The 24,252-nt window shown below is 45.0% G+C and overlaps 1 protein-coding gene across 1 annotated transcript in view; it reads right to left on the bottom strand.

The window, feature by feature from the left end:
• Window positions 1-120: 120 nt before the first annotated feature.
• Window positions 121-24,252, bottom strand: part of VPS53 (VPS53 subunit of GARP complex) — a 68,699-nt gene continuing 44,567 nt past the window's right edge. The window contains exons 17-23 of the mRNA XM_085301250.1: window positions 23,786-23,868; window positions 20,189-20,267; window positions 14,241-14,389; window positions 8,996-9,065; window positions 5,418-5,555; window positions 2,447-2,551; window positions 121-2,075 (exon numbers count right to left, since the gene is read on the bottom strand). Of these exons, the coding sequence (XP_085157376.1) occupies window positions 1,905-2,075; window positions 2,447-2,551; window positions 5,418-5,555; window positions 8,996-9,065; window positions 14,241-14,389; window positions 20,189-20,267; window positions 23,786-23,868 (795 nt within the window). The 3' untranslated portion in view covers window positions 121-1,904. The remainder of the gene's footprint in view (window positions 2,076-2,446; window positions 2,552-5,417; window positions 5,556-8,995; window positions 9,066-14,240; window positions 14,390-20,188; window positions 20,268-23,785; window positions 23,869-24,252) is intronic.

Here is a 24,252-nt window from a genome sequence, read left to right as displayed (position 1 = left end):
TACAGCATTCTTCCAAAGGTTGAAGCTAGAAATCCATTTTTCCTTTTCTCTTTGGAATTAAACGCAGAAAATGGAACAGGAGAAGCCTTCTGGGAGAGACACGTGACGATARCTTGAATGTAGTCTTCAGCTATTCACGATTTATTTAGCAAGTCGTCACAGACATCGCAAAGAGAAATTAATCTAAAAGAAATTATTTATCATCCACCCKGGGAATAATGAATCTCTGCAAACCCTGTATTCCTTCCGCCCTGGCTGCTGCACTTGCTAACGCAGGAACGGCTCTGCGCGTACGCCTTAGCGTCACTCGCCCTCCGGGAAAGGCTGCTCCTAATCCCGCCGGGCTTCCAACGCTGTTTTTGTCACTTGACATACCCCAAGYGCAAATGCGACTCCTTGTGAAATCAGCATAGGAAACGAGAAACTCAGTGAAGTAACAACAGATTTAGAGAATATTTCTAAAAAAAATGGAATAGTTTCTGGAATCCCTCCTGCCAACCGTTCCGACGCGAGTCCCCGCTGCTCCGAGTGCTGCCTGCCCCCGATGGACGTCGCGGCCGCGGCTCTCCCGGCCGAGCAGCGGCATCCTCCRCCGGGCTCCGGTCTCAGGGACCCGCAAAAAGATTTCCAGTGGGGCTACCAGCGAGGTGGTGCATGCCCGCGTGGAGGCTCCTCCGGAAGCTCAGGCAAAGGTCAGTTCAGCAGAGCTGAGGTCCACCAACCCCAGCCCAAGCCCTGCTCCGTGGCTGGGTGCCAGCGGGAGCAGAAAGGTGACACAGGTTATCCAAAMCACTTCACCTCTGGTTCTCTTCTCCTCTGCACTGGCTCAAGCTGATGCTGGGAGGAAGAGACCAAGGAGAAGGAGGAGGAGGAGGAGAAGAGGAAGGCCCTTGACGTCCGAGGCTGCTCTAAGCCCTGGCAGCCGCAGGCTCCTCACCAAGACCAACATTCCCAGCGCCTGCTCCGCAGGGCGGCGAAGGTGCCAGAGGGGCACACGCGGGCTCGGGACGCGCTGGCGGCGGGGGGCCGAGGGATGCTGCCGTTCGACGCTTATTCCRTGAAGGGCCCTTTGCAGGGAGAGGGCGAGAGGAGCACGGAAACTCCCGTTGGGGACGGCGAGCGAGTCCAGCACACGCGGGAGAAGTAACAAGAAGCTGGAGACAGGCTCAGCAGACGTCTGGTTTGGCCTTTAAGCTGCAACAGCTACAGATGCTGCTGGCAGGCGATTTGCCAAAGTGCAGAACACACGAATCCACTTCTCCTTTACTCCTTTGCTCAYGTTCAGAAAGGGATTTCTGCCTCGCTGTTTCACTAGTGGTTTCTGCATGCCTGCCTGCCTGCCCAGGGAGCAGGGGAGAAATCTGCTTCGGGGTTCTCTCCTGGGCATTGCTAATGATTTCCATGTGCTGCAGGTGCCCGCGTCCCATCTGTTAAAGCTCCTTTATTTTTTTTAAATAAACAATGAAATAGAGAAACAGCTCTCAACATGGAGTGGGGAATAACCTCAAATTCTCAGACAGGATCCTTAGTGCTGCAGTGGGAGAGCCCAGCAGGGCTGACAGCACACCAAGCGTATCCCACCCAAATATTTTGAGTGGATAATCCACCTAAACCATTTTCCTAGCCCATGGCTTCCAGGTACCTTTATTTTCTCCACCACGTGGACCTAGCAGTGTCCTCAGTTTCACTCATGCTAGGATATCTACAGGGCAAACTCCTTGGTCAGATCCTCCCTTGATCTGAAGGGAGATGCAGTGCCGCAGTCTCTCATGGTTAATAGATCGTAGGGCATGAGAGTGACCAGACACTGATTTTTCAGCAGCATAGTGTAAAGAGTAAGTCTGAAGAACTCTGCTCCCAGTGCCTGCAGCTAGTCCTGAGCAACAAGTTTTCCTTCTGCTCACTCAGAGCCTTTTTTTGATGAGTTTCTCCAGCTTCCGTATGCGAGAGGACTCCTGCTCCGGCGTAGGAGCGCTCAGCGAGAGGGAGCTGGTGTTCTCCACCCCGGAGGGGGGTGCTGGGAGGCGCTGGCGGAAGAGGTCCAGCATGCTGCTTTGTTCGCTCCTCTTCAGCCCCTGAAAGAGCAGAGAACGGTGAAACAAGCAGGTTAGACTTCATCGATCAGGGAGCTGGCACAGTAACTGCTGGAGAGCCCGTTTCAAGTCTCAGTCTTTTGCTCACCCACTGAGTCCTGTATGCAAATCTCTGAATGATCTAGCTACAACTAAGCTCAGCCACAGGAGCCAGCACAGTTGTGAGCACAAAGCAAATTCAAGAGTTATTCTCCAGTAGAAACTCGACATGTTTTCAGAGTAGAGAGGATGCACTCGTCCTACAGAGTGCTTTTCCCACTCCCAGATCCCTCTGTATTTCTACTGAAAAAGTCACCACCGACTTCAGTGCAGTTCTAACAGAAGCACAGAAACTTTGTAAGACTAGCTCTAACCTTCATGTCTAGTATCTTCTGGAAAGTGTCTGTGCTACAGTCAGCAAGGAGTTTGATGTAGTTGTCCACAAACACAACTGGGGGCTCATGCGGAGCCATAACCACCTGCCAAGGGAGAAAAGAAAGAGAGATCAGGCAAGTTCTGTGTGTTAAGTCAACGCACAGTCAGGTGAGGGGGCCGGTGGGAAGCCCCAGCCCGTCGCAGAGCGSGCAGCGGGGGCCTGGGGGTGCTCCAGACCCACACGGAGCTGTGGGCTCCTCATGCTCCCTCCTCTCCAGAAGTGGAGCAGAAGTGGCACCATACGGGGTAACCTGATGATGCTCTTTCTGCAAATGCTCCCTGCCCACAGCAGCATGGATCACAGCAACCTGCTTCGCTCTCTCTCTCTTCTGATATTTGACCTGGCAGATGCAAGCTGCCCYCATGTAGCCAGATTTGGGCACAGCTCCACTTGTATGTTCCTCCAGAGCGAACAGGATGCAGGCTGCTGATCAGCACCCTAATCCCTCCTGACTTCCACCCCAGAGCTCAGAGCCCTCTTAGTCCCAATGAAGATAAAGTCAGAAACAAAATTAAAATAGAGTTCAAGSTGGAAAGAGGATTATTCCTATCTGTATTTCCTTTTTATGAGCAATGAGCTCCATAAAGAACATGTTTTGCTAATGCTGGGCAGCAAAACCATCTTTTTGAGGAAGTTTGTGCACACRCATGTGCAAATGTGCACACATGCAGAGGAGAAAATAGCACAGGACCAGACTCCTCCCTGCTTTTCATAACATTTCCATATGTTTCCATTGACCCATTTCACCCCATACTGTATTCTGTCACTGAGACCTTTCTTTCTTTCCCTGCACTTCAGACCAATGAAACATCATAGCCATGTATACACTTATAAACTCTTAATTTACAGCCCTTGTAAAATTCTTATGCCAAGTTGAAAAGTTGGAACTTTGGACGCCACAGCCAGAGGAGAAATGAAACAGCTCTGCAGGACCTGCACACCCTGACTCCCTCCTCCCTGCCTGGATCCATGCACGGTACAGCTTAGATGAATGAATTCGTGTCATCTAGGGCTTAATGGTACTTCAACTGAATTAGCTGCACTAGTATAAACCAGGGTAAAATAATGCATGGTGGTATCCTGTGCAGAGGCATCACTTCTGAACCATTTTGCTGCTATGTAGGAGAGCCCTGAAAACACTAAGGAGGTATGTTAGCCTGTACTTCTGATCAGGTACTGCCTGTGAGACGGTTCTTAGGAAAAGACTATAATGCAGAATATGGAAACAGCAAACAGGAGTATTGATAAAAAGAAACAACCCACAAAGCAAACAGAATGGCCTCAAACGAACGCTCAGTGCTGGGTTCCTGCAAGCAAACATTCCTCTGGAAACACTGGTAGCAGTCACTTTGGAGAGCTTTTTCCTCTCGCACACCTAAGAGATGGGTGCTGATACTAGTCTCAAATGCTGGTGCGTGGGTTACACTTAGGGTTACCCTAAGTGTGATCAGACTCAGTTGCTGTGATTAGCAGATCCACTTCAGCCAGTCATTCAGCCTGGTCACTAGCTGATTACAGGAGCATTATTTTGTAAAACATCTCTGCGGAGCTCTGTGGCCCTGAACACAATAAAAGTATCACTGCTTAATTGCTAGTTACACTGACAGTRAGCTCTCACCTGGGGCCAGCAAAAGTGCTTCATACAGCAGCACAGCAAGCATGCTGTGTCTGAAAAAGCAGCCCTGCTGCTAATGCAGAGTCTATGAATCCGGCAGTGCTTCCACAGCTTGCACTCACTGCCTGAGGAGCGGGGCTCGGCAGCAATGGATTTCCTATATTGCCCTCACGTCATTCCTGACGAAGCCAGTGTGATGTTAAGGGTAGACAACAACTTAACTCTAGTGCTGTTCTGATTCATACATATGCACTGGGGAAAGACATGCTTCTCTATGCAAGAGGCACCAATCTTTACCCCYCTTAGCAGGAACATGACAGTCTTTAAGGTCATTTCTAAAAAAGTTTAGACTTGCTTTAACATTATCTAACAGCACCTCAGTCATTTTATTCCAAAAGCACGGAATTTCATAATTTGAGCTCCAAATGCAAACTCAACCCTGACATTACCTTGGGCATGGCTGCAAATCCATGCTGAACAGCGGTCAAGCACAGCACAACATGGACTCGGCATCCCTCTCCTTGCCTTTGCCGAGGTTTACGTGAGGCCCCTGCTGTCAGCTTGTCATGACTGACACCAGGTCCCGCTAACACAAGCACAGAGACATCCTCACAGCTTCGCTAGCGAGCAGAGGACAACCCCATCGGGGATGATGGGGCACAACCTGCAAAGCTCCCACAGCTTCTCATGTGATCAAACCCAACTTCTGCTTCCTGACAGGCAGCAGTGGGGAGGCAGAGGAGATTGCTTTGCTTGTTACTTTTTATGAAGACAACACATTGCTTTGGGGTCATTTTCCAGGCACTGGGTCTGGAAAATGAAAAAGGTCTCTGGTGAATACAGACTCAGACATGTTTGCACTGGCTGTTACACTAGACAGTAAACAGGTGACTCAAGCACAGCTTGGCTCCCCTGCCTGACCAAGTCTGCACAAAGGCCTGGACTAACCTGAACTGGAGGGTTAGCCCCGAAGCAGACACGTAAGGACGTTAACTGTGAAACAAGCTCCATGGGCATTCTGTGCCTCAATTTTGCTAGTAAGCAGGACTTGAACACACTGTTATCTAGAAAAGTGGGGATGAAAACTCAAATGTGATGTTAAAAAGAGAGCTGCAGCAAAACCAAGGCAAACGAGCCAATTCTGCAGAACAGCTGGCAGCACACCCGTACAAGCACACATACATTCACGTAAAATCTGCAGCGCTGCGTTCAGAGGAAGGGCCCCCTGGAATTCACTCACTCCCATTCCCCATCCAGCAGTCTGGCTGGCAGTTTATCAACAGTCTTCAGTTACCTTCAGGATCATTTCAGCCCGAGTCATGCCTTTCACCACTATCTTGGTGTAGCTGGCTGGAGCCTTCCTCACCACTTGGGATCCAATGGAAGGCAGATCCAGGAGAACCATCTTCAGAGAGTGAGTATCCAGCAGCAGCTGCAAGAGTTAATCACACCTTGTTATTCATGTCCCTTTTAACCAAGCTCCATTRGCTGCTAGAATCCAATATACTTACACATTTAATAGTTTACACACTGAAAAATTCTTAGTAACTAGACTGTAGGAATAGGAAGAATCAATCCATGTAATAGCAGTTYGAGAAGACAAGATCACTCAAATACATATCAGCACTGTTTAACAGAACATTATTCTATTGACATAAAGTAACTTATGGCAGCTAATCATATGGCCCATAAAGCATAGATTTTTCCAGTCCTCTCTCTTTAATAGCATAAAGTGAAACAACCTTGATTACCTGCAACTGTATCATTAATTAGACAGATATTAATGTCAAGTCAATTAACACCATGCTCCCTTTCGCAGCAGCCAGCAATTACAACAGATCTTCTACACTTACTCAACCACTTGCTGATTTCTTTCCTTTAAAAATGAAACCGCAGCGCAATACTTAAGTCAAGAACTGCTCAATATCCTGTGCTTACTGACACACTGAAACTCATGGCTCGTTTGTTTGTTTTTACTAAACCAGCAGCTAAATAAGCTTCAAGTAACAGCCCCTAAAAACAACCAAGTGAGCTGGGCATCACAGCTCAACCATCATCTGATGACAAAGTGCTGTGAGTTAGACTTTTAGAGTGAAATTACCCCAACAGTGCAACCTTCCAACTGCACAAGGTAGATTTAAAGAGGTGAGAAAAGACTTGTGATGGACAGAAATCTGAATATAGATTGGATGAAGAGCAATATTTACTTATGTAGGACCATGTGTGAAAACCTGCCAGACTGTCCTCAGACTCAGTGCATTTCCTGCAAAGGGGCTCTTTGAGAAACAGAGAAGTTTGCTCTTCTTGAGCAATGTACAACATTACTGGCTCTGCAGAAACTCCTACAGTCAGAGTGAGCATGAATGTTTATGGTACAGCTTTCTGCACACATGGGAACTCAGTTAAAACACACAGGACCTGCAAGACCAACCCAAAGAGGAGGGGTGGCAGGTCAYACTAGTTCAAATCTGGACCCTGTTATCCATGGCAACGTATCATTTCTCTGTGGTGCTTGTTTCAGTCTGCATGAGATGGACAGATGCTATCAATCTAGTCCTGAGGAGCCCATAAACCACATCAGAAACAAGCAGCTCTGCACCCAAYAGAACTGCTGGAGCCTGGTGTCATCTCATGCTGTCCATTAGAGCTGGATTCCTCCATGTTTAGGAGGGACCCCACAGACTGAATATTTTCTGTGGTCAGGGATTTCTTTCCCATGTAAGTTCTGATGTCTAATGTGAGTTTTGCCCACTCAGCAGCCTCTCACAGTCACAACATGTAGGGGCTCACCCTATTTCCAGGGAACTTTAGCAAGTCCACATCCCTGGGATTACTAATTTACCATAGAAGTTCACTTAAAGAGCCAGTTGTGTGCTCCTCTGACTTACTACATAGAGTAAGGTCACATAGATCTTGTTCCTTGATAAACAAAATGGTAGAAACCTCCAGAAACAGTGCGCTAGGATCCAGATTTCAAACACTCTTATTACCAAAGAGACAGCAGAGCTAGAGACCAGGAAGGCAGGGAAAGCACGTGCCACAGCGACACTTGCACCAGGGAGAGAAAGCAGCATTGAAGATGCAGACAGGTGACCAGAGTTCTCCAAAGCTCCTGAAGCACTTCAGGACCTAAACGCCATTGAGAGCAGCATCACAGATGGGGTCGCGCATCTAGACACCTGCAGCAGCACTTGTGGTGAGAATCACCTGGAACACTGAATTCTTCCACTTGTAGGAAACTAGACACTAAATGTTTAATCCAGAAATACTGCCTATGAAACATTTCTCAGCACCCCATTGAACAAGTAAAAACTTCCAATAAAAGAAGGATACAGCCTGTCACAGCTGGAAGACAAGGAATAAGGGTGCTGCCAATGCCTTAGGTGCCTGAAGTGCTAGGTGAAATTCCCAGAGGCTCCTAGGACATGGTGCTTCCCAACAGTTCCACAGGCACATTTGTAAGTCTGATCCCATGGAAGCAAGTCCCACCTACAATGAGATGCACTCACTGTGGATTAGTCTAACTCTCCAATTTGCTTTAGAGAACAGAAATGGAGATATTTTTCTAATACAGTAATTTTAAAATCTTAATACTTAAATATTACATTAAATTAGGAACAACAACAAAATATTTACTAATATTAAAAGCACAAGCCTACTGCTGGCAACAAGTTAATCACTTTAGACACTTTAAAAAAAGAGTCCATTTAACCACTTCCAGTTTATTGCTCATTGCACAAGAYGATCATTTGTTTGCTTTCTAAAAGGAAACAGGAATGTCTTCTTGGGAAGCTCCCATTCTATTTGCAGAGACACACTGCTCAGATGACTACCCATCTTCTGATGCCTAAAACCCAAGTGGCTTTTAAGGCACTGATCTGAAGCCCAAGGCTCTCCCATTAGGSACAAATCTTGTCTTTTCTTCCTTTTTGAAATCAGCCCACAGCAGAGCAGCTGTATGTGCAGCTGATAGCCTGCCTCATCCAAACCTCATCCCCAGCAGAGTGGTCCCAGCCCACAGGCAGGTGCCAGAGACCCAGAGTCAGAGTCCAGCAGCTGCACCATGCTCTAAAGGTAGTAAACCCTCCACACTGCCCACCCACATGCAACTCAGGAGACAGGGGCTCCCATCAAGGGTCGCTGTTTGAGCAGAAAAGCATCCACGCAGTTTGAGCAGCAGTAACCGAACTGCCTTCCTTCGCCTGGATCACGTCTCGCTGCCCGCAGCTCCCCGGAAGGGAAGCAGGGAGACAGGCACCTGGACAAAGCTGGGCAGAGAGCAACTGCGGGCTGACCATGCTTCAGCTCTTCTGAGCAGAGGAGCAACAGCCTTGAGTTTAATGAACCCCCAGAGGGGCCACAGCAGATCACCTGCTCTGAGAGAAGATGGAACAGGAGAACGACAGCTTTCCCGAGAAGGACGTGCGAGCTTCCTGCAGCAGTTCCTGCCAYGAGCAACACTTTCCTTTCCATGAACATGCTGAAGATTGAGTCTCATCAGGACCCCTCAGATGGGTGCTTAAAAGGTTTATTACTACTGTGCTACAGACTGGCAAAGGGAGYGCTCATCTGGTTGGGAAGGTGCTCAGCACCTCTTCCACATTCAGCTCAGGTGGGATCACTGAAAACTTGCCTCAACCTGTCCCTCTACCAGAGCATTATTCTCTTTCCTGGGGAATAAAAAAATCTTTTATATCCCTGTTCACTAATACTGCATGAGTGTAATTTTTTCAGATAACCAGAAGGTTTTCAGCTGTACCAGAATTCAGAACATGTAAAATGGCTCTCTGCCCCTTTCTATCAACAACTGCCTTGACTTCTAGAGCAGAGATGTGGTAAAAAATTACAGCAATGGCAATTACTTTCTCTTACCTGTTCTGCTCCCACCATGCTAATGGGTTTGCACTTGAATAGGTGGTTGATGAACTTGGGAATGAAGGAGCTGCAGAGAACAGATATAAAATGACACAATTAAATGTCAGTATTTGGGATCATGGTCTTCTGTGGTAATAAAACCACACAAACACGAAACAGCATGGCTATCCACAAAGACACAGTAAGTGCACGCTTCTCAAACTGACTCTAGGCATGTTAAGAATACTAAATAAAACAGAACATTGTGTGTAATTCTTTTGCTTTACTGCTGATCAAAGTCGAGAAGCAGCATACACTACACTACTACATTGCTATAATATGTATATGAAGTATCACAGTGCAAGTTCAAGAACAAGTAAACTATTGTATATAATAAAAAAGCAATACATGAGGATTATAGCTATTCACAGAGTGGAAGTATCTTGATTGTATCCAGAACCTACGCTTTACTGTGTATTAGTAATTCCATAATGTGCACATTACAGACTAGACTCAAGGTCCAGCCAAGACTGGAGGTCTGCTGGGTCCCGGGCATTCACACACAAAGGCAATCTTCCAGAAAGTTTACAGCCAACACAATCAAGACAAAAAAAAAAAGTTTTGTGAAAAGGAAAATGTTATTACACCTATTTTATTAGGACTCAGAGAAATGACTAGGTTACATACACTCAAAAGGTGAGAATTTGGCAAATATGGAAGTTACACCCAATATTCTGAGCTCCCATTGGTGCTTGAACACAAGCCTGCTTCAGCCAACATACTCCAGAACATTAACTTTGCTTTTAGGTTTTTGCTTCTAGATTGTAGGTTTTGTGGTTGTTTTTCTTCAAGGGAAAAGCARATGCACCCCTTTAGCAGAAGGGCTGACCAAACACTTGCAAAACAGGCTCCTGCCCTACCTACCATATCAAGCTGCAGCACCAGGAAAATTCAGTAGTTAACCATACAGAGGATGACTAGCATAAGCAACACAAACTCCTCTGGAACAGAGGAGTCATCTCTCAGGACCACATCACTAATACTCTCACCTTCCTTTTACTGGCTTGTTTTTAAATTTACTCAGCTTCTTTCACACAGCTTCTTGGGCTGAAAGTCCACAGGGCTAATGTTTCCAGGTCCTTGTCCATGACCCAGTGGCTCTGCCCTAAGTTACCGTAACCAGGTTTGTTTTCTGTCCTTTTGCATAAAGCACCACTTATGGTGATGATCTAAATTCAGTGTGGTTCCCCCCTTGCATCTGTCAAGCTGTTAGCTTCCTTCCCACAAAGCAAGGAGCAAGGACAACATCTTGTTTGTCCTGCCACCTGTTTTCCAAGCCAGGACATTTATTTTTTGTCCTCTCTCATGGAAGAACGACAAAAGCGTAACTCAGGCACGAAGCGTGCCAAGCTGCTGAGCAAACCAAAAGGAATGGTTCAGGAAGCTTCTTTCCAAGCCTCCTTCCCTTCCCCTTCTCCCAGACGCAGAGCCACGACCTTTCTTGGTGAACAATCTTTTTCTGGAGAGGTGTCGAGAAGGAGAACAATTTCAAACCATTACTGAGAACCAGCTACTGAGCTGCCCCAAATAGCTTTCAATTTGGCCACCAGAGAAACATCCTTGGCAACAGAGTATAAATAAGAGGAGGAAAACAAACTCCTGCTGCACTAAAGCATTACAGTAGAGATACAATTTATCCCTCTTAGAAGCTCATTTTTCAGGTGCATAAATAACTCCCAGAGGGCAATTTCAGTGTGCCAAGAACAGCTGGAGTTCACACAATCCTATGAAACAAACCATCAGTAGCAGCTCTGGATGCAGCGACCTGCTACAAATGGAAAAGCGCTAGAGATTAATTGCACCTTTGATCTTACGTGTAGGTCTAACTCTCCCTTCCTCTTTAAGGTCAGGCCTGGAGCTCATGCTTCATGTTGCGTAGGAGAAACAGGGAGAGTCTTTTCTCTGCAGAGGAGCTAAAGGATCCCCCCCCCCCAATCCCCCTTCTTTTTGCTSTATAACCACATGGGCTCCCATAGGCAGCATCCTGTCTTGCATGAAACAATTTCCAGGCCCCCCAGGACGGCCACCCACAATCAGTGCAGCASGGTAAAGCAACTTGCCATCCTAGCATGCCTGTTATTTCACACCGTCCTACTGGAAAGAGCTTCTCAGCTCCAGCAGGACAGACAAGTCAAACCACAAGATCCGAGGACTGCTCTGGTATTTTTTCTCTCCCCTGCAGTCTAGCAGGGGTCATCAAGAGCAGTTACACTTAACTGAAAAATTCACCTGAGTTTCTTGCCTAAGTTGGACTCCATGTTTGGCTCTACAGCAGCTTACAGCAGGGAATTCTGATGCAAACAATATGTGCATATTCAACGGGAAACAGAACTGTATCCAGCAAACCCTCCACGCGAGCAGACAAGTCCCCAGTGTAGCAATAAAGCAGTGCAAGACAGATTAGGAGCCTAAAGCACAGAAACCACAGCATTTGAAAGGCTCCTGTCCAACAGGCGTGGCTCTGCCAAGCCCATGTTTTCCTAATCCCCTGCACTGATGATGCATTAAACCCAGCGCTTCGCTCAGCAAGGCGGACAGAGCTGCAACCACAGTCTATCTGCCCGACCGGAGACAAGCTACTACCGAACACGGGTCAAAGCGTCCTGGTGACACTGAGTCACTGCAGCAGAGAAGCACTTTGCTCTGCACCACCCTCCGAGGCCGCGATCGGCCCTTGCTGGCTCGCCCAGGCTTAGCYGAGGCGCTGCTTCGAAACCTGCCCGAGCCTCCGCACCGGTCTTAACTCCCCACATTAAAAGCCCTGTGCAAAGGCCAGTTATTGGAAAGATGTCTACAGTAATCACCCACCACATTTCGCCGCTTGTGATTAATGAGAGCTTTTTTTGTGTGTGATGGGGAGAGTTGTTTATTTTTCTTGCCTCTCAGCTCTAATCCCTTCGTCATTTGAGGGCAGGTCGCAGACTTCCCAAACACAGGCCAGCATAGGAGCCGCAGCCTCCCCACGGCAGGGTTGGATTTCAAGGGGTAAGCAACCGAGGCACGGCGAGAGCAGAGCCCTCCGCGCCGCCGGCGAGCGCTTCCCAGAACTGCTGCTGCTACTTGCGATTTCAAGGGAGCAAGGGTTGGTCAAAACAAAGAAAAGATGGCAGATTAGATTAGAGGTTGGATATAATTTCTAGTGGCAATTTTTCTTCCTCCAAATTTGGCTCAGATCCATCGGTTTTAAATTTAGTGACTTCAGATGCCTTCTCCCTGTGGTCCTGTAACTCAACACTAGCCTTTTGTACAATCCATTAGAGTTAAGCAGCGTCTGGCAGTGCAAAAAGATACAGGCATTAACACACAGAAAAATGCTACGCCTGTTAGAAGGATTTTCAGTACTGTGTAGCACACAAAAGGCTAGGTATTTATTAGATAGGCCAGCACATTTCCTAAGAAATTCAAAGTTTCAAAACCATGGATGTTTGCGCCTTAACCACTGCACTAATTCTCCTTAAAACCAAGTCGTGCAGCAGAACTTCAAACACAATCTGGCAAAAATACTATCTTCAGGGGCACTCAAGGAACCTAATTTTTGCTTCTGTGCCTGATCTGCAACCCAGCGAATTCAGGATYGTGTCTTAACTTTAACACATCTTAGATCAGGCTTGTACCTGCATTAAGTTTTTTTTTAAAGCAGAGTGCAGGCTCTGATTTTGCAGGCTTCTGATTTTCTATGCAAGGAGATCTGATGCAGGTATCCAGTTTAGATGTGAACTTCTCTCAAATGTGAGAGCTGGGTATTTTATCCAGAGTTTACTTGGTATGTGCTTAGTAATAAAGTTAAAAAGGAGGCTACTCAGCTGAGAGTGTGCTGTGAACAGCTGAGTAAATGGTTTTATTTTTTTATTTTTTATTTATCACCAGGCTAGCAATATAAAATTCAATSATAACCACATAGGAGGCTTAAGTGCAATAAATTTTCACTGAGGCAGCATTTCAAACAGTGATTATGGGCAATGTCATAATACGATTTATCAGTAGCTGCTTCTTAATGCAAACTAATGAGTACCCAGAGAAAGAAAGGGGAACGAAACTCTCAGGCTATCCACCCTGCGCAAAAACTAATCGTTCTCAAGAGAGTCTACTACACATCCTTTGCTGTTGAAGTAGGAACTGAAGCTCCAGTCTCAGATTCACACAGTACCTGCCAGACCACACAGTTTATTTCAGAATTAGCTTATCAGAGATGAATAAAATGTTAAGGTATTTTAAAGAGGGATACTTGAGTACAGTACTGCTCCCCTGCCCCTGCCAGGATAGCAGTGTGCTACCCCAAAAGCAGCAGCTACAACTGGTCAGGCCACTATCCCTCTGTGGCTTTTTCTTGGGGCACTAGCATGCAAAATTCAGCTGGCTTCAGGTGAGCAAGGAAGAGTTCAGAGTATCTTCCCAAAGAACTGAATTATAGTTTTGTACACATGGCTTCAAAGTTTGGATGTCCAAGAGATGCTAGAGAGCTACACTCTCAACGCTGAAACCAAAGGCAACAGGAATTCCCGCATAATCTTCCAGTTCCTTTCATGCTGCCCAACATTAAGTGTCATGCCAGCAAGACACTTGTAACATCCCCCTAAATCTTGAAGTATATTTCCATTCCTTACTTAACTATTTTTGCAAGGAAAAGCAGCTTTCAGACTGTGAACTTAGCATTTACTCATCACACATACCCTCCTCTTAGTCCTCTAGTTATTACAAAAGTTATTTTGAGGCATATGATGCATTAAAGTTCTCTGGGCTTGGAAGCATCACAGCCTCRTATCAGAGAAAAGAAGCAGGTTCCCATAACAAGAGTCATCTGTCAGCTCTTCAGTAACAATCCTCTCCACTCAGATGTTCAAAGCCTTTTTAATAAGCCAAGGTCCAAAACCTTCTGTACTTGGCAAACAGTATGCAGCAATCATCAAAATATTTTATGAGATGGTTTAGGCATGCAAGAAGGAACCAACCAATACAAAYGTCTGAGAAAGTCTGCCTCAGCAGGAAACCTGAGACAAGAAATGGAAGTATCTTTCAACCTCRCCAGCAGCTGCTGGTGTTTGCCGCCCTGCCCCACCACCTCCTCCTGTGCTCTCCGTGGACAGGAGGGTCTCGACCCAGAGATCGAGAGCCACTGATGCAGCACGCTAGAAGGCAGACAGATTATCGTGTACAAATAAATGAGTGAGAACTAGAGAAATTCTATGCCAAAATGGTAACTTACTTTGCAAATTTAATACAGAACTGAGTGAAGTACTTTCTTGTAGAGGCCAGGTTATCGCGGATGATGGGCACGTTCTGCTTAATGTGAAGAATCACTGAGGTGACATAAGGACTCTGGTCACCAACATGTTCCACATTCTGCCACTGCATCTGCACAAAGGCGGGAAAAAATAACAAGAAGTCTGTTTAACTCATTAAGATTCAAGTAAAACATTTGAGAAAACCTGTACGATCTTCCTGTCAAAGGATCTCTAGGGAATCACAAGATAAAAAAAAATCCACAACAACGAAAAACCCTAAATGACCCCTTCTGCACCAAAGCACAAAGACATTGTAACTGTGGGGAGCTATATAAGCAGGGAGCAGCAGGATCAAAAAAGCTCTCGGGGCATCACATACTGCCTTAGTATTTAACCTTTCCCAGTTTTCTGGGATGAAGCACCCACTTAAATCCTGATTACAGGCATTTGAGAAAATATCTGCAAGTTTGCAAGGTCTGGATTCCTGTATGGCAGCCAAGTCATTAATACTGGTGAGACTGACGACAGATGGAAGAGGTAGAAATAACCTGAGAAGTCAAAACACTCTACATCAGCGTAGCTGACACTGAGAACACTTCTGGCATACAAGCTAGGATGCAGACTTCAACTCATCCCAAATATATGTGCAAAAGAGATATAAAAGCCTGAAGAATTACTCAGTCTCTTGTTTTGGTTTTTAATCTAACATCAGCAGAATTGCTACAGAATGACCCCTATTAGCCAGAGTCCCCTGACTTTTTCTGAGCCTTATCTGAAGTACAAAACAAGCATACAGAAGTCATTTGATAAAGAGGCAATTGGGCAAGACCTTGATGTCCCTGGCAAACACATCTAATCTGTCACTGAGGAACAGGAGCATCCAGAAATGCGCTGCTGAGCGCTGCTGCTATCCAGAGATGAAGCAGTGGGTGACTCCACTCCGCACGGTGCTCCCTGTAACCGGCGAGAGCTGCGGATCCTCACGCCAGACGAGCCAGGAGTAAAACAAGAAAAAGYGAGAGAGAAAAGCGGGCCCATTCAGAAGGAGATGAGAGCTTTCCTTTGAGATGTTTGCCTTCAAACTTGTTTTCTCAGGTTCTGGATTTTTCATGTAAAGTTTTTTACTCCTGTTTTTAAAATTAGAGCTATTTCATCCCCTGCAACTTGACCGATCCAATCCCATCCAAACAGAACACAGCACAAGTGACCTAACGGGCAAGAGGAGCCAAATTCTCTACAAAACCCAGTATCTGACAGAGTCTGCACATGTCCTATCAAAACTGTTCTCACTTAAAAAAAAMCACAAAAAACCCGAAACACTCATCTCATTAAGTGGGTTAATTAGAAGGGATATTTCACTCAGTAACTGCTCTACATGCTTTAATTCAGTCTTTCTTTGATTTGGAAGACTGCTCAGAAGATGACAACTACCTTGTATTGCTCTTGGCAACTGCCACATCTCCAAAATGCACCGTGCACCTGTCTCGCTGACGCACACTCACGCATCCCAGCCCTGGCTGCTGGTGACCGACAGCAGCCCTAAGCAAGCAGGCTGTGCCAGTAGACAGGGGATGGCCAAGAAGCGGGAAGGGGCTGCTGACTTGAATTATTACAACAATAAAACAGTAGCTTTTTCATTTTGTTGGTCTTCATTCCAAAAGCAATACTTTACAAGCAAACTTTAAAAGCATGCACAGTAAAAACAGTGCTTTGTGTGTATGTGGGTGTGTTTCACCAGAAAAAAAAACAGTAGCTGCAATGAAAGAAGTAGTACACATACTGAAAAGTCATCAGGAGAAATATGAGCCCGACTCTTCTGGTAAAGCTTTGTTCCTGTCATTTTAAATTTATTTCACTTTTTCCCCCCTCCTATGTTTTTCTTGGGATATCCACATAGTTTAGATACACAAGTTGAACATTAGCCCAAAGACCAGGAGCGCTACAGCCTCCCGCTCAGCGGCCGACGCGGGAAACACGGCACGCGGGGAGAGCGGCCGCCGAGCGCCCGCGAGCCGACATGGCACCGGCTGCGGCGGCGGCGCCTCCAAGGAGGGCGGACTGGATCTGCAGACCTGGTGCTACCTTCAGAGCTTTCTTCCTGCAGCAAGAAGACACGATCCTCCAGGGTTGCTAAGGGYGCTCGCGTAGAAAGGGGAAGAGAAGAGAGAAGCCCCCAGCAGAGCTCGGTGGTTTGGTGCTCCAGGGCTTGGGGAGCGCTGGGTGCCGCAGGGCCGGCTCCTTCCCCCTTGACCCTGCGCCACACGCGCAGGAAGGGGCAGGAGGGCAAAGGAGGGTCAGAAGGGTGCTGCCAGCAGCAGGCACGGCTGCTTTTGAAGCCACCTCTGTTTTCAGACGCAGGCTCTCCTCTGCACTGTTGCACACTGCACCTTGTGTGGCGGCTCAAAACACTCATGTTGACTTTCAATTAGCAGCTGGCTGCTCCCGCGGCTTTCCTTCGCTCTCGGGGTTTTCCTTGCATGCACTGGAGAGATTATTAAAGCTCTRTGTTTAAGCACTTGCTGTTGTCCACTCAGTTGCAAGGAAATGGAAAATGGCAGCTGCACCAAAAGGTTTTCGCAAAACATAAAGCAGCAAGCAAATGACACAAGTCACTAAAATATCCCCAGCCCCCCCTCAACAAGCACAGAGCATTGCGTATAAATTTATGTTTAATTCAACAATCAAACCTCACCCAGTGCAATCCATAAGCTTAACTGGACCAGTGAAGATGAGCAGTTCCTTCATCCCGACAATTAAAAGGAAAGCACAATAGCAGTTTAAAACCCCACCATATATCAGTACAGCACGTTCACGGTACCTTGATATCCACAAAAAATAACGTGCACTAGCAAGTGATTCCTTGTTAAAATTTCCACGTGTGGCACCCACATGAGCACATACTGCAATCCTCATTTTCCCTGGCTCTAAGTCTCTACTTGTTGTGGATGAATTTTCCACTGATGGCCAAGGGCTGCTCCCAAAGACAATGTGTCTCTCACTTTGCAGATGTCATGTAGAGCACAGCTGGTCAGTCATGCATTAAACACTATCACTGTCAGCATCCAAATTTCCTCAGCGGCTCCTCCACCTTACCTTCAGCCCTCTGTAAGCTCCCCGAACATCCGCTACCGCTAAGACTGGTGAATTTTTAGTGTGGYCCCAGCTGCCCAGGCACTGCTTCATTAGTCACGGCAGGAGTGCCCAGGACTCCGGGTGGGCATGTGCGCCACACTGGTGGCCACGTTACCAGCAGGAAATTCTCCACGTGCCAAGTCTTCACACGATGGCATTCATGAACTTACCACCGTGAGCCGCCGAGTCCTGCAGGACAGCAGAGGACAGGGCCCCTTGCAGCTACTGCTGTTGTAGGCYCTGTCCCGGGCACAAACTACCCCTGTTTGCGCCACTGATAGCTCCAAGAGAATTCAAAGCCCTCCCTCTCCGGGAGCCCACATTTCAGGCACAGCTCTGATGGCGACAGTGGTGGTTTGTCATCTTGTTTCACTTACATTTTTCACTAAGTGACAACAGCAAACCTCTCTACTTAGACCTAGGGGTGACAAGCAGCAAAAGCAACACACTTACACACTCCTATGCGATTTTTCAAATGCAGAATATCAGAATATAACAACAGGAGCTTAAGGCAAATTTCTCTCCGATCTCATGTCACAGCTCCCAGTTCTAGAGCCAAGTTTAATTATTCTACATCCACACAGTGATATGATTCCCAGTACACCTGTAGCACTTCAGCTCCAACCACATGACTCACGCCCAGCTCTGTAGCACACAGTAGGTCTTCCAAACCTGTCTGAGATGCTGCCTGCCCGCTCTGGATTCATGAGAAGTTGTGTGCAACTCTCAAAAYGTCCCTTCCAGCAACTTTTGAACAGTTGCTTCAGACTGTAAACAGGTTGCAGTCCCTTCTTTCACAAAGCTGCCTCCTCACACTCACCTAGTTTCCCCCAAATGTTCCCAAACATTCCTGCTTCTCCTCTTGTCATTACAGCATCATTTTTACCCAGATCAGGCTGTGAGCACCTGAAGGGCATGCTCTCACTTTAATTATCCCATCTCTAAAATTGAAGCACCAGRAAAAGCTATCTGAAAATACTAGTTACAACTCATAGGAGCCAGATAYACTTACTGACAGTTAACTGCTTACTGAGTAAAGATTATCACCTCCAAACCTGTCGAAATGGAGCCTTCTCATTATTTACCACTTCTTCAAGAACAGACAAGGCAAAGAATCTGCAAAACTGTATACCACTCCCAGCTGAAAACAATATCCATGGTGCTGTTCTCCACGTTAAATCTCTCAAGTGGCCTGAAGCCAAAGTGGCTTTAGAGGTTTAAGTATTTCTTAATTTACCTCTATAGTTACCAAACATTTTTGCAGGAAAACAAAAGTCAGATTTCAAACAAAGGACTGGGAATGTTCAATCTTGGAGGATACCAGAGTGAAGTAGATGAAAAGCAGCTAAACAAAGGAAGAGCCCTAATGGAGTAGTGGCCTTGAGACAGACATGTGTTCATGTTACAGGAAAACTGGAATGGATTAGCCATACAGCCTTCACCCCTTGAATACAGACTGGAATTTTACAATTCCAAGTTTTAACTGTGCATTTAAATCATTATATGCATTTCTTATTCAATTAGCAGAGTAATAAATGCTGAAAGAAAGGAAGGAGGAAGGCAAGGCAAAAGTAACTCTTGCACTAAATTCARATCTAGTTAAAAATCATATAAAAAACTGTCTGATGTGAATAGTAGAATATGTGCAGAAATGACACATTTATTTAGCTAATTTCATAGCACTTAACTTGTTTATATCTGATCAGTCCCATCACATGGGCTGCATTTTACTGGTCTTCCAAAGACAAAAATAAATGTTCTCCCAGCTGCTGCTTTCTGAGGCTGTGGTTTACTTGAGTATAAACAGTTAGAGCTAAGTGACCCAAACACTGCTAAGCTAGGCAGGTTTAAGAGGAGATCTAAGGAACTGTCACAGCACACAAGCAACACCTGAAGTGCTGAGCCCTTCCTAATGGTGTTATTACACTGGGGGGGGGGAAAGCATCTTTCCATTTGGGACATGTACAAGCTCGATTACCAGCTGCATTCCACTTCAACTACTAGCTGGGGGTGGGGCTAGTTACAGCTGGAATATATCATAAAGCAGAAAGCTATTAAAATTCATGGCAGCTAGACAGTATGTTGATCCTACAAAAATGGAAATCTATGTTTAATATTCCTAATTAAAAAAATAGCTCAATCCACTTTTGCTGTCTTCACCTCTGTCTAAAGCAGTCTGGGTTTTCACAATACTTTGGCAAGAAAATACAGCTCTGCGTTTCAAATGTATAAAAGCTAGCACCATAACTGCAACAAAATCCTTAAGCACTAATCACATAGGCCTATCTAGAAACAGCTCCATATGTCCTTGAGAGGATCTCAGGAGCAATAGGGCTCAATCTCAATTCTGTATTACCCTTTGAGTGTCTTCATTTAAGGGGCATAAGCAACTAGGCTAGTAAAATTCCTCACCAAAAGAATATGAAGAGGATAGCAAATGAGATGATGTATTTGAAATATCATGCTAAGGGAAGTCTTCAGTCTTGAAAATTCCCACTGTAAGAGTGGAAAGAGAAAACCTGAGATGGACACTCACAGAAAGCATTATATTGTCTGTGTGTTTCGGTGTGCTGAAAATGAATGAAAGCTCTAACCTGAATTATAGGCATTGTGGATTGAAGGATRTATTTATAACCACAGCAACTGCTGCTCTGAGTAGCAACAAGCAGCAATTAATACATGGCCAAGTCTCAGGACAGCAAAAAGGATAATAAAAAGTGAAACCATGTAATTACAGCAAACAAGAACTACGTGATGCATCTTAAAGCATTTCTTCCCAAAACAAATTGATCCCTACCTTGCTCATAGCAGTCAGGGCAGGGTCACAGGCTGCATCCAGGTCCTGCACTAACAGCTGTATGCTGTTGGAGATCACACTGGAGGAAAGGAAAAAAAAATTAAATAAAAAACAAGCACAAGTTTCACAGTACTGAACACCACAATGCAGGAGCTGGTTTATTTGATTGTGGAAGGAGGAAAATCATCTACTAGATTACATTAGCATTGTGCTGTGAATATACATATAGATTAAAATTTGTACTGAGAAGAACCSAGGAAATTCCAAATGCTGTTCTAACCACACAATGTGGTTTAATGTAAAGACAGCATTTCTGTAAGTTGACCTTTATCTGCTTTGACACATAAGGGGCTGGGGAGCAAACATCTCAGACTGAGTTACCCAATCTGAGATCAGGAATAGAAGAACTCCCTAGAACTGAGCCAGGTTGGGCTTCTACTTCAAATTTAATTCAATCAGCACAAAACCCAAAATTGAACCGTCTCTCCACTCATTCACAATCAATGTCCTGCTACTTACAGAAACTTGCAAAGAGGATTAAAAAGGTACATCTGCAYTGAGTTCTGAATGTCTGCCTCCCATTTGAGAAGATCAAGGCAGATGTCTTATTTATACTATGTCTAGGATTGCAGCCATCCATTGTTTTAATTTCTTGGAGACATATACCAGACTGAAGGCCATATTAGTCAAAGACCTTCCCCCCCCCCCTTTTTTTTTTTTTAACAGCACAATACAGCTTAGAGACATATTTGACCCTACTGTATACGATTTAGAATACAATGATGGGCCTGCAGGTGCAACTGATCCTAAAACAAGCCAARAAACGGTCTTCAGCAGCTCACTCTTGCAGGTACATAACTCAGTACTAACATTAGAGAATTTCTGCTAGAAAGCAATGATCAAATGAGTGCTGCACAGTACAAGTACAGTTTTTAAAGTCAGCATAAACTTTAAATCTGCCACAGATGCCTGTTTAGAACTTTGGGATAATGCATGCAAGAACTGTATTTTAATTTTGGTCTAATGATGCTAGTACAGATGAGAATTGTAGCACCTATACAAAATCCAACCAGTGGTTCCTTCAAACCATCTTTCCTCCTTCTCTTTGTGAAGTTCTGATTACTGCTCTGGAGTTCACCACTAAAAAAAAATATTTGAAGGAAATATTTTTAAGCATCCACCTCCTCAATGAGGTATGGAATCACCCACTCATGACTTTGCTGCTGGAAAGCCTGGGTGTTCTTCACCACTACAGCTCATGGAGGTTGTCTAGCTCTTTTCTTAGCACTTTAGCACATAAAAACTGGAAAAGGATGCTAAATGAAAGATCAGTTCTTTACAGCAATTACTTTGTCACAAAGGCAAATTTGTCCAAGATGTTGGACAAGTTGGAAAAATTAGTATTGGAGAAGTGATCACTGGTTTCAAGTTACATGATCTGAAACTTGTGCTGAGACAAAAACACCTGCAGCCATTTGTGCCAGTGCCTGGGCAGAGGATTTACTTTCTTCAGGGATTCCCCAACTCAAGCAATGCCAAAGGAGCCAGACTGAAATAACTGGTCTTTTGGGCACAGCTGACTCCAACAGRGTATCTGCTGTCAGTGAGTTGTAGGAAAGAATTGTGGCTTAGCACCAAAATGAATATACAACTCATTTAATGGGAGGCATGTGACTTCATGACTAGCTTCCACATGTCAGAAGTCTGTCTAAGGCTGGGTCACCAAGCACAGGCAAGTAGGGAGAAAAAATTTCTTTGTTTACACTTCAGAATTAACACACCTACTTTATAGGGTAACAGTGCAGCAAGAGGTGTGTCGCAAATGTAAAGCGTTATGATGTGCCAAGAAAACTTGGCTCCTAGTCTTGCTAGGAGCCATTTGAACCTTTTGCCCCAGGCAGCATCTAGTGATGCAGTAGCTGCAGTTAATACAACTGACAGACAGAATTTTACAGATAGGGAAGTTGAGGTAATAAATGAGCAGAATGGGGTCTAACAGGAGAACCTAGTAAGTTTTGTACCTCAGGCTTTCAAGGAATCTCTGAACTCATGGATTTCTAGCTTAACACATTAATTTCTTGAAGTTCAAGACAAGGAAAGAGCCCATCTTTCCCACATTTTCTAAAGAAAATGGTTAGCTACTCTGGCAGTAAAAACCTTTCCAATCAATTGCTCCATATGCATTGCTGTTAGTTCTGCAACCTCCTGCTTTTTGTGAAGGAAGAAAGGCTTTCCACAGTGTGTGTAGGAAGCAACATTTTATCACCTTCTTTATGACTGTCCCTAACAAGACATCCAGTCCCAAAGAAACAACTTGTTTGATGTTCAGGGAGCAAACACCAAAGAGTTTATAGCTACGACTTGCACTGACAGAAGAGTAGACAAAGTGCTATTCTGGAACAGACTGAAAGCCAATTAAAAAGTCTTTGTTACAAGATACATCAGGCTTTAAAGTTTAATTTTAAAGCTATCCAAAACTGCAAACATGAACTACACCTTAAAGCAATTTCCAAAACATGTTTTATTAGCTACCTACAACAAAACACCTTGTGAGGCAGCCACCAAGGAGCCTGAGCAGTAACACAGGACATCTGGCTTTTCATGGACAGGTCATGAGAAAAGGCAAAATTTCTCCTCGACTTGTCCAAATTAGAGAAATCCTACCACATGGCAAACTTCACTTCTCYCCAGTTACTTTGCTTTTTTGGCTTAGTGGACTCAGCAACCCTAGCTTTCAATCAGGGATTCACTCTTCTTAAAAAAGGTCTGAGAAATACCTAAAGAGAAGGGAGTCTGCAGATTGCAGTGAATCCTGAGCTGTATGCAAAATCTGGGTAGAGACTCAATGGGATCCTGCCCAGTGGAGCAAGAGAGGAAGAATCACAGCAAAGTAGTCTCCTGAAAAAGTCTTAATGCTATCTGTGCTGAATTTTAGTTTTAGTGAGAATGAGAGCTGGTGATCTGAATCACTTTCTCAGCCTCACTGTGACAAGGCAAAAAAATAATTAAATTTTTGCCTCTATTTCATTCTCAAAAAATACTTGATCTGTTTGTCAGCAGTGGAGAGAGGAAGATGTTAGAGGAGTATTTTTAGCATGGTTACATGAAAAGTTATTTTAATGAATGATAATCTTCTCTCAATTATAATCCTCAAATATAAGACTGGGTCAATCTTTTGTGTCATCTGAAATGGGGTTTGATCACACTGACAAGGCAGCTGATTAACAGTGGGAAGTTAAAGCAGGAAGGAATGTACTGAAATAGCTTCCTTTCTTGAAATGTAACAGCCACCTTAAAGAGCTGCCAAGATGCAAATGATGTTTTAAATGGAAACTCACTGTTTCCTTTCCTCTTTCCAGTGCTCTTATTCCTTTGGCTAGGACGATGGGTCTGAAGTCTGTACTACYGCTGCTCTTGGACTAGCCAAGGAATGACCATTCCTTCACCAGGGAAATGCCTATGCTAGACTGCATATCCTGACACTTGCTGGCTGGGTCCTACAACACTGGGATTTTGTGCTTGTACTACTCCAGCATTATCTGGCTGACAAACTAGGATGTCTGACACATTGTGGGATGATGCATCTGTTGGACATACATGCTGAAAGTGTCCATCTCTCCTGTCAGGTTGATTCTTTCCATTAGACTTGCATCCACTTTTTCTTTGAGTTTCTCTTCCAACTGTTAGGAAACAAAACAAGCAACAGAAGGATCAGATTTCTTACCTGAAATGATTATTCTTGAAAACTTRCATCCTGGAAAAAATARTTTCTAAACTGTACCCAGACCATATCCAAAATGCAGTCAGTGAACAATAGAAACAGAAATCTCTCCTTGTTGGATATATTGATCTCCCAGGATGGCCAATTATGATGTCCTCAAAGAGGTTAACCTCCAAGATTATATAGGTAACTTTAGCGTATTCTGGCACCAGTCCACTAACAAGAATGTTTCCCAATGCGCTGTCCATGTCCAAAGCACAGAGAAGGAGGATCACCAGTTCTAGTGATGGAGAGGCCTGGATCTGGCCAAACATCACAGCTCATCTACTGGTCTACAGCATTC

The sequence above is a fragment of the Rhea americana genome, unplaced genomic scaffold, assembly GCF_003343005.1.
Source record: "Rhea americana isolate MKP2758 unplaced genomic scaffold, rheAme1 scaffold_175, whole genome shotgun sequence".
NCBI classification, from domain to species: Eukaryota; Metazoa; Chordata; class Aves; order Rheiformes; family Rheidae; genus Rhea; species Rhea americana.
Note: the sequence above shows the minus strand (reverse complement) of the source record. Positions and strands in the feature narration are given on the sequence as shown.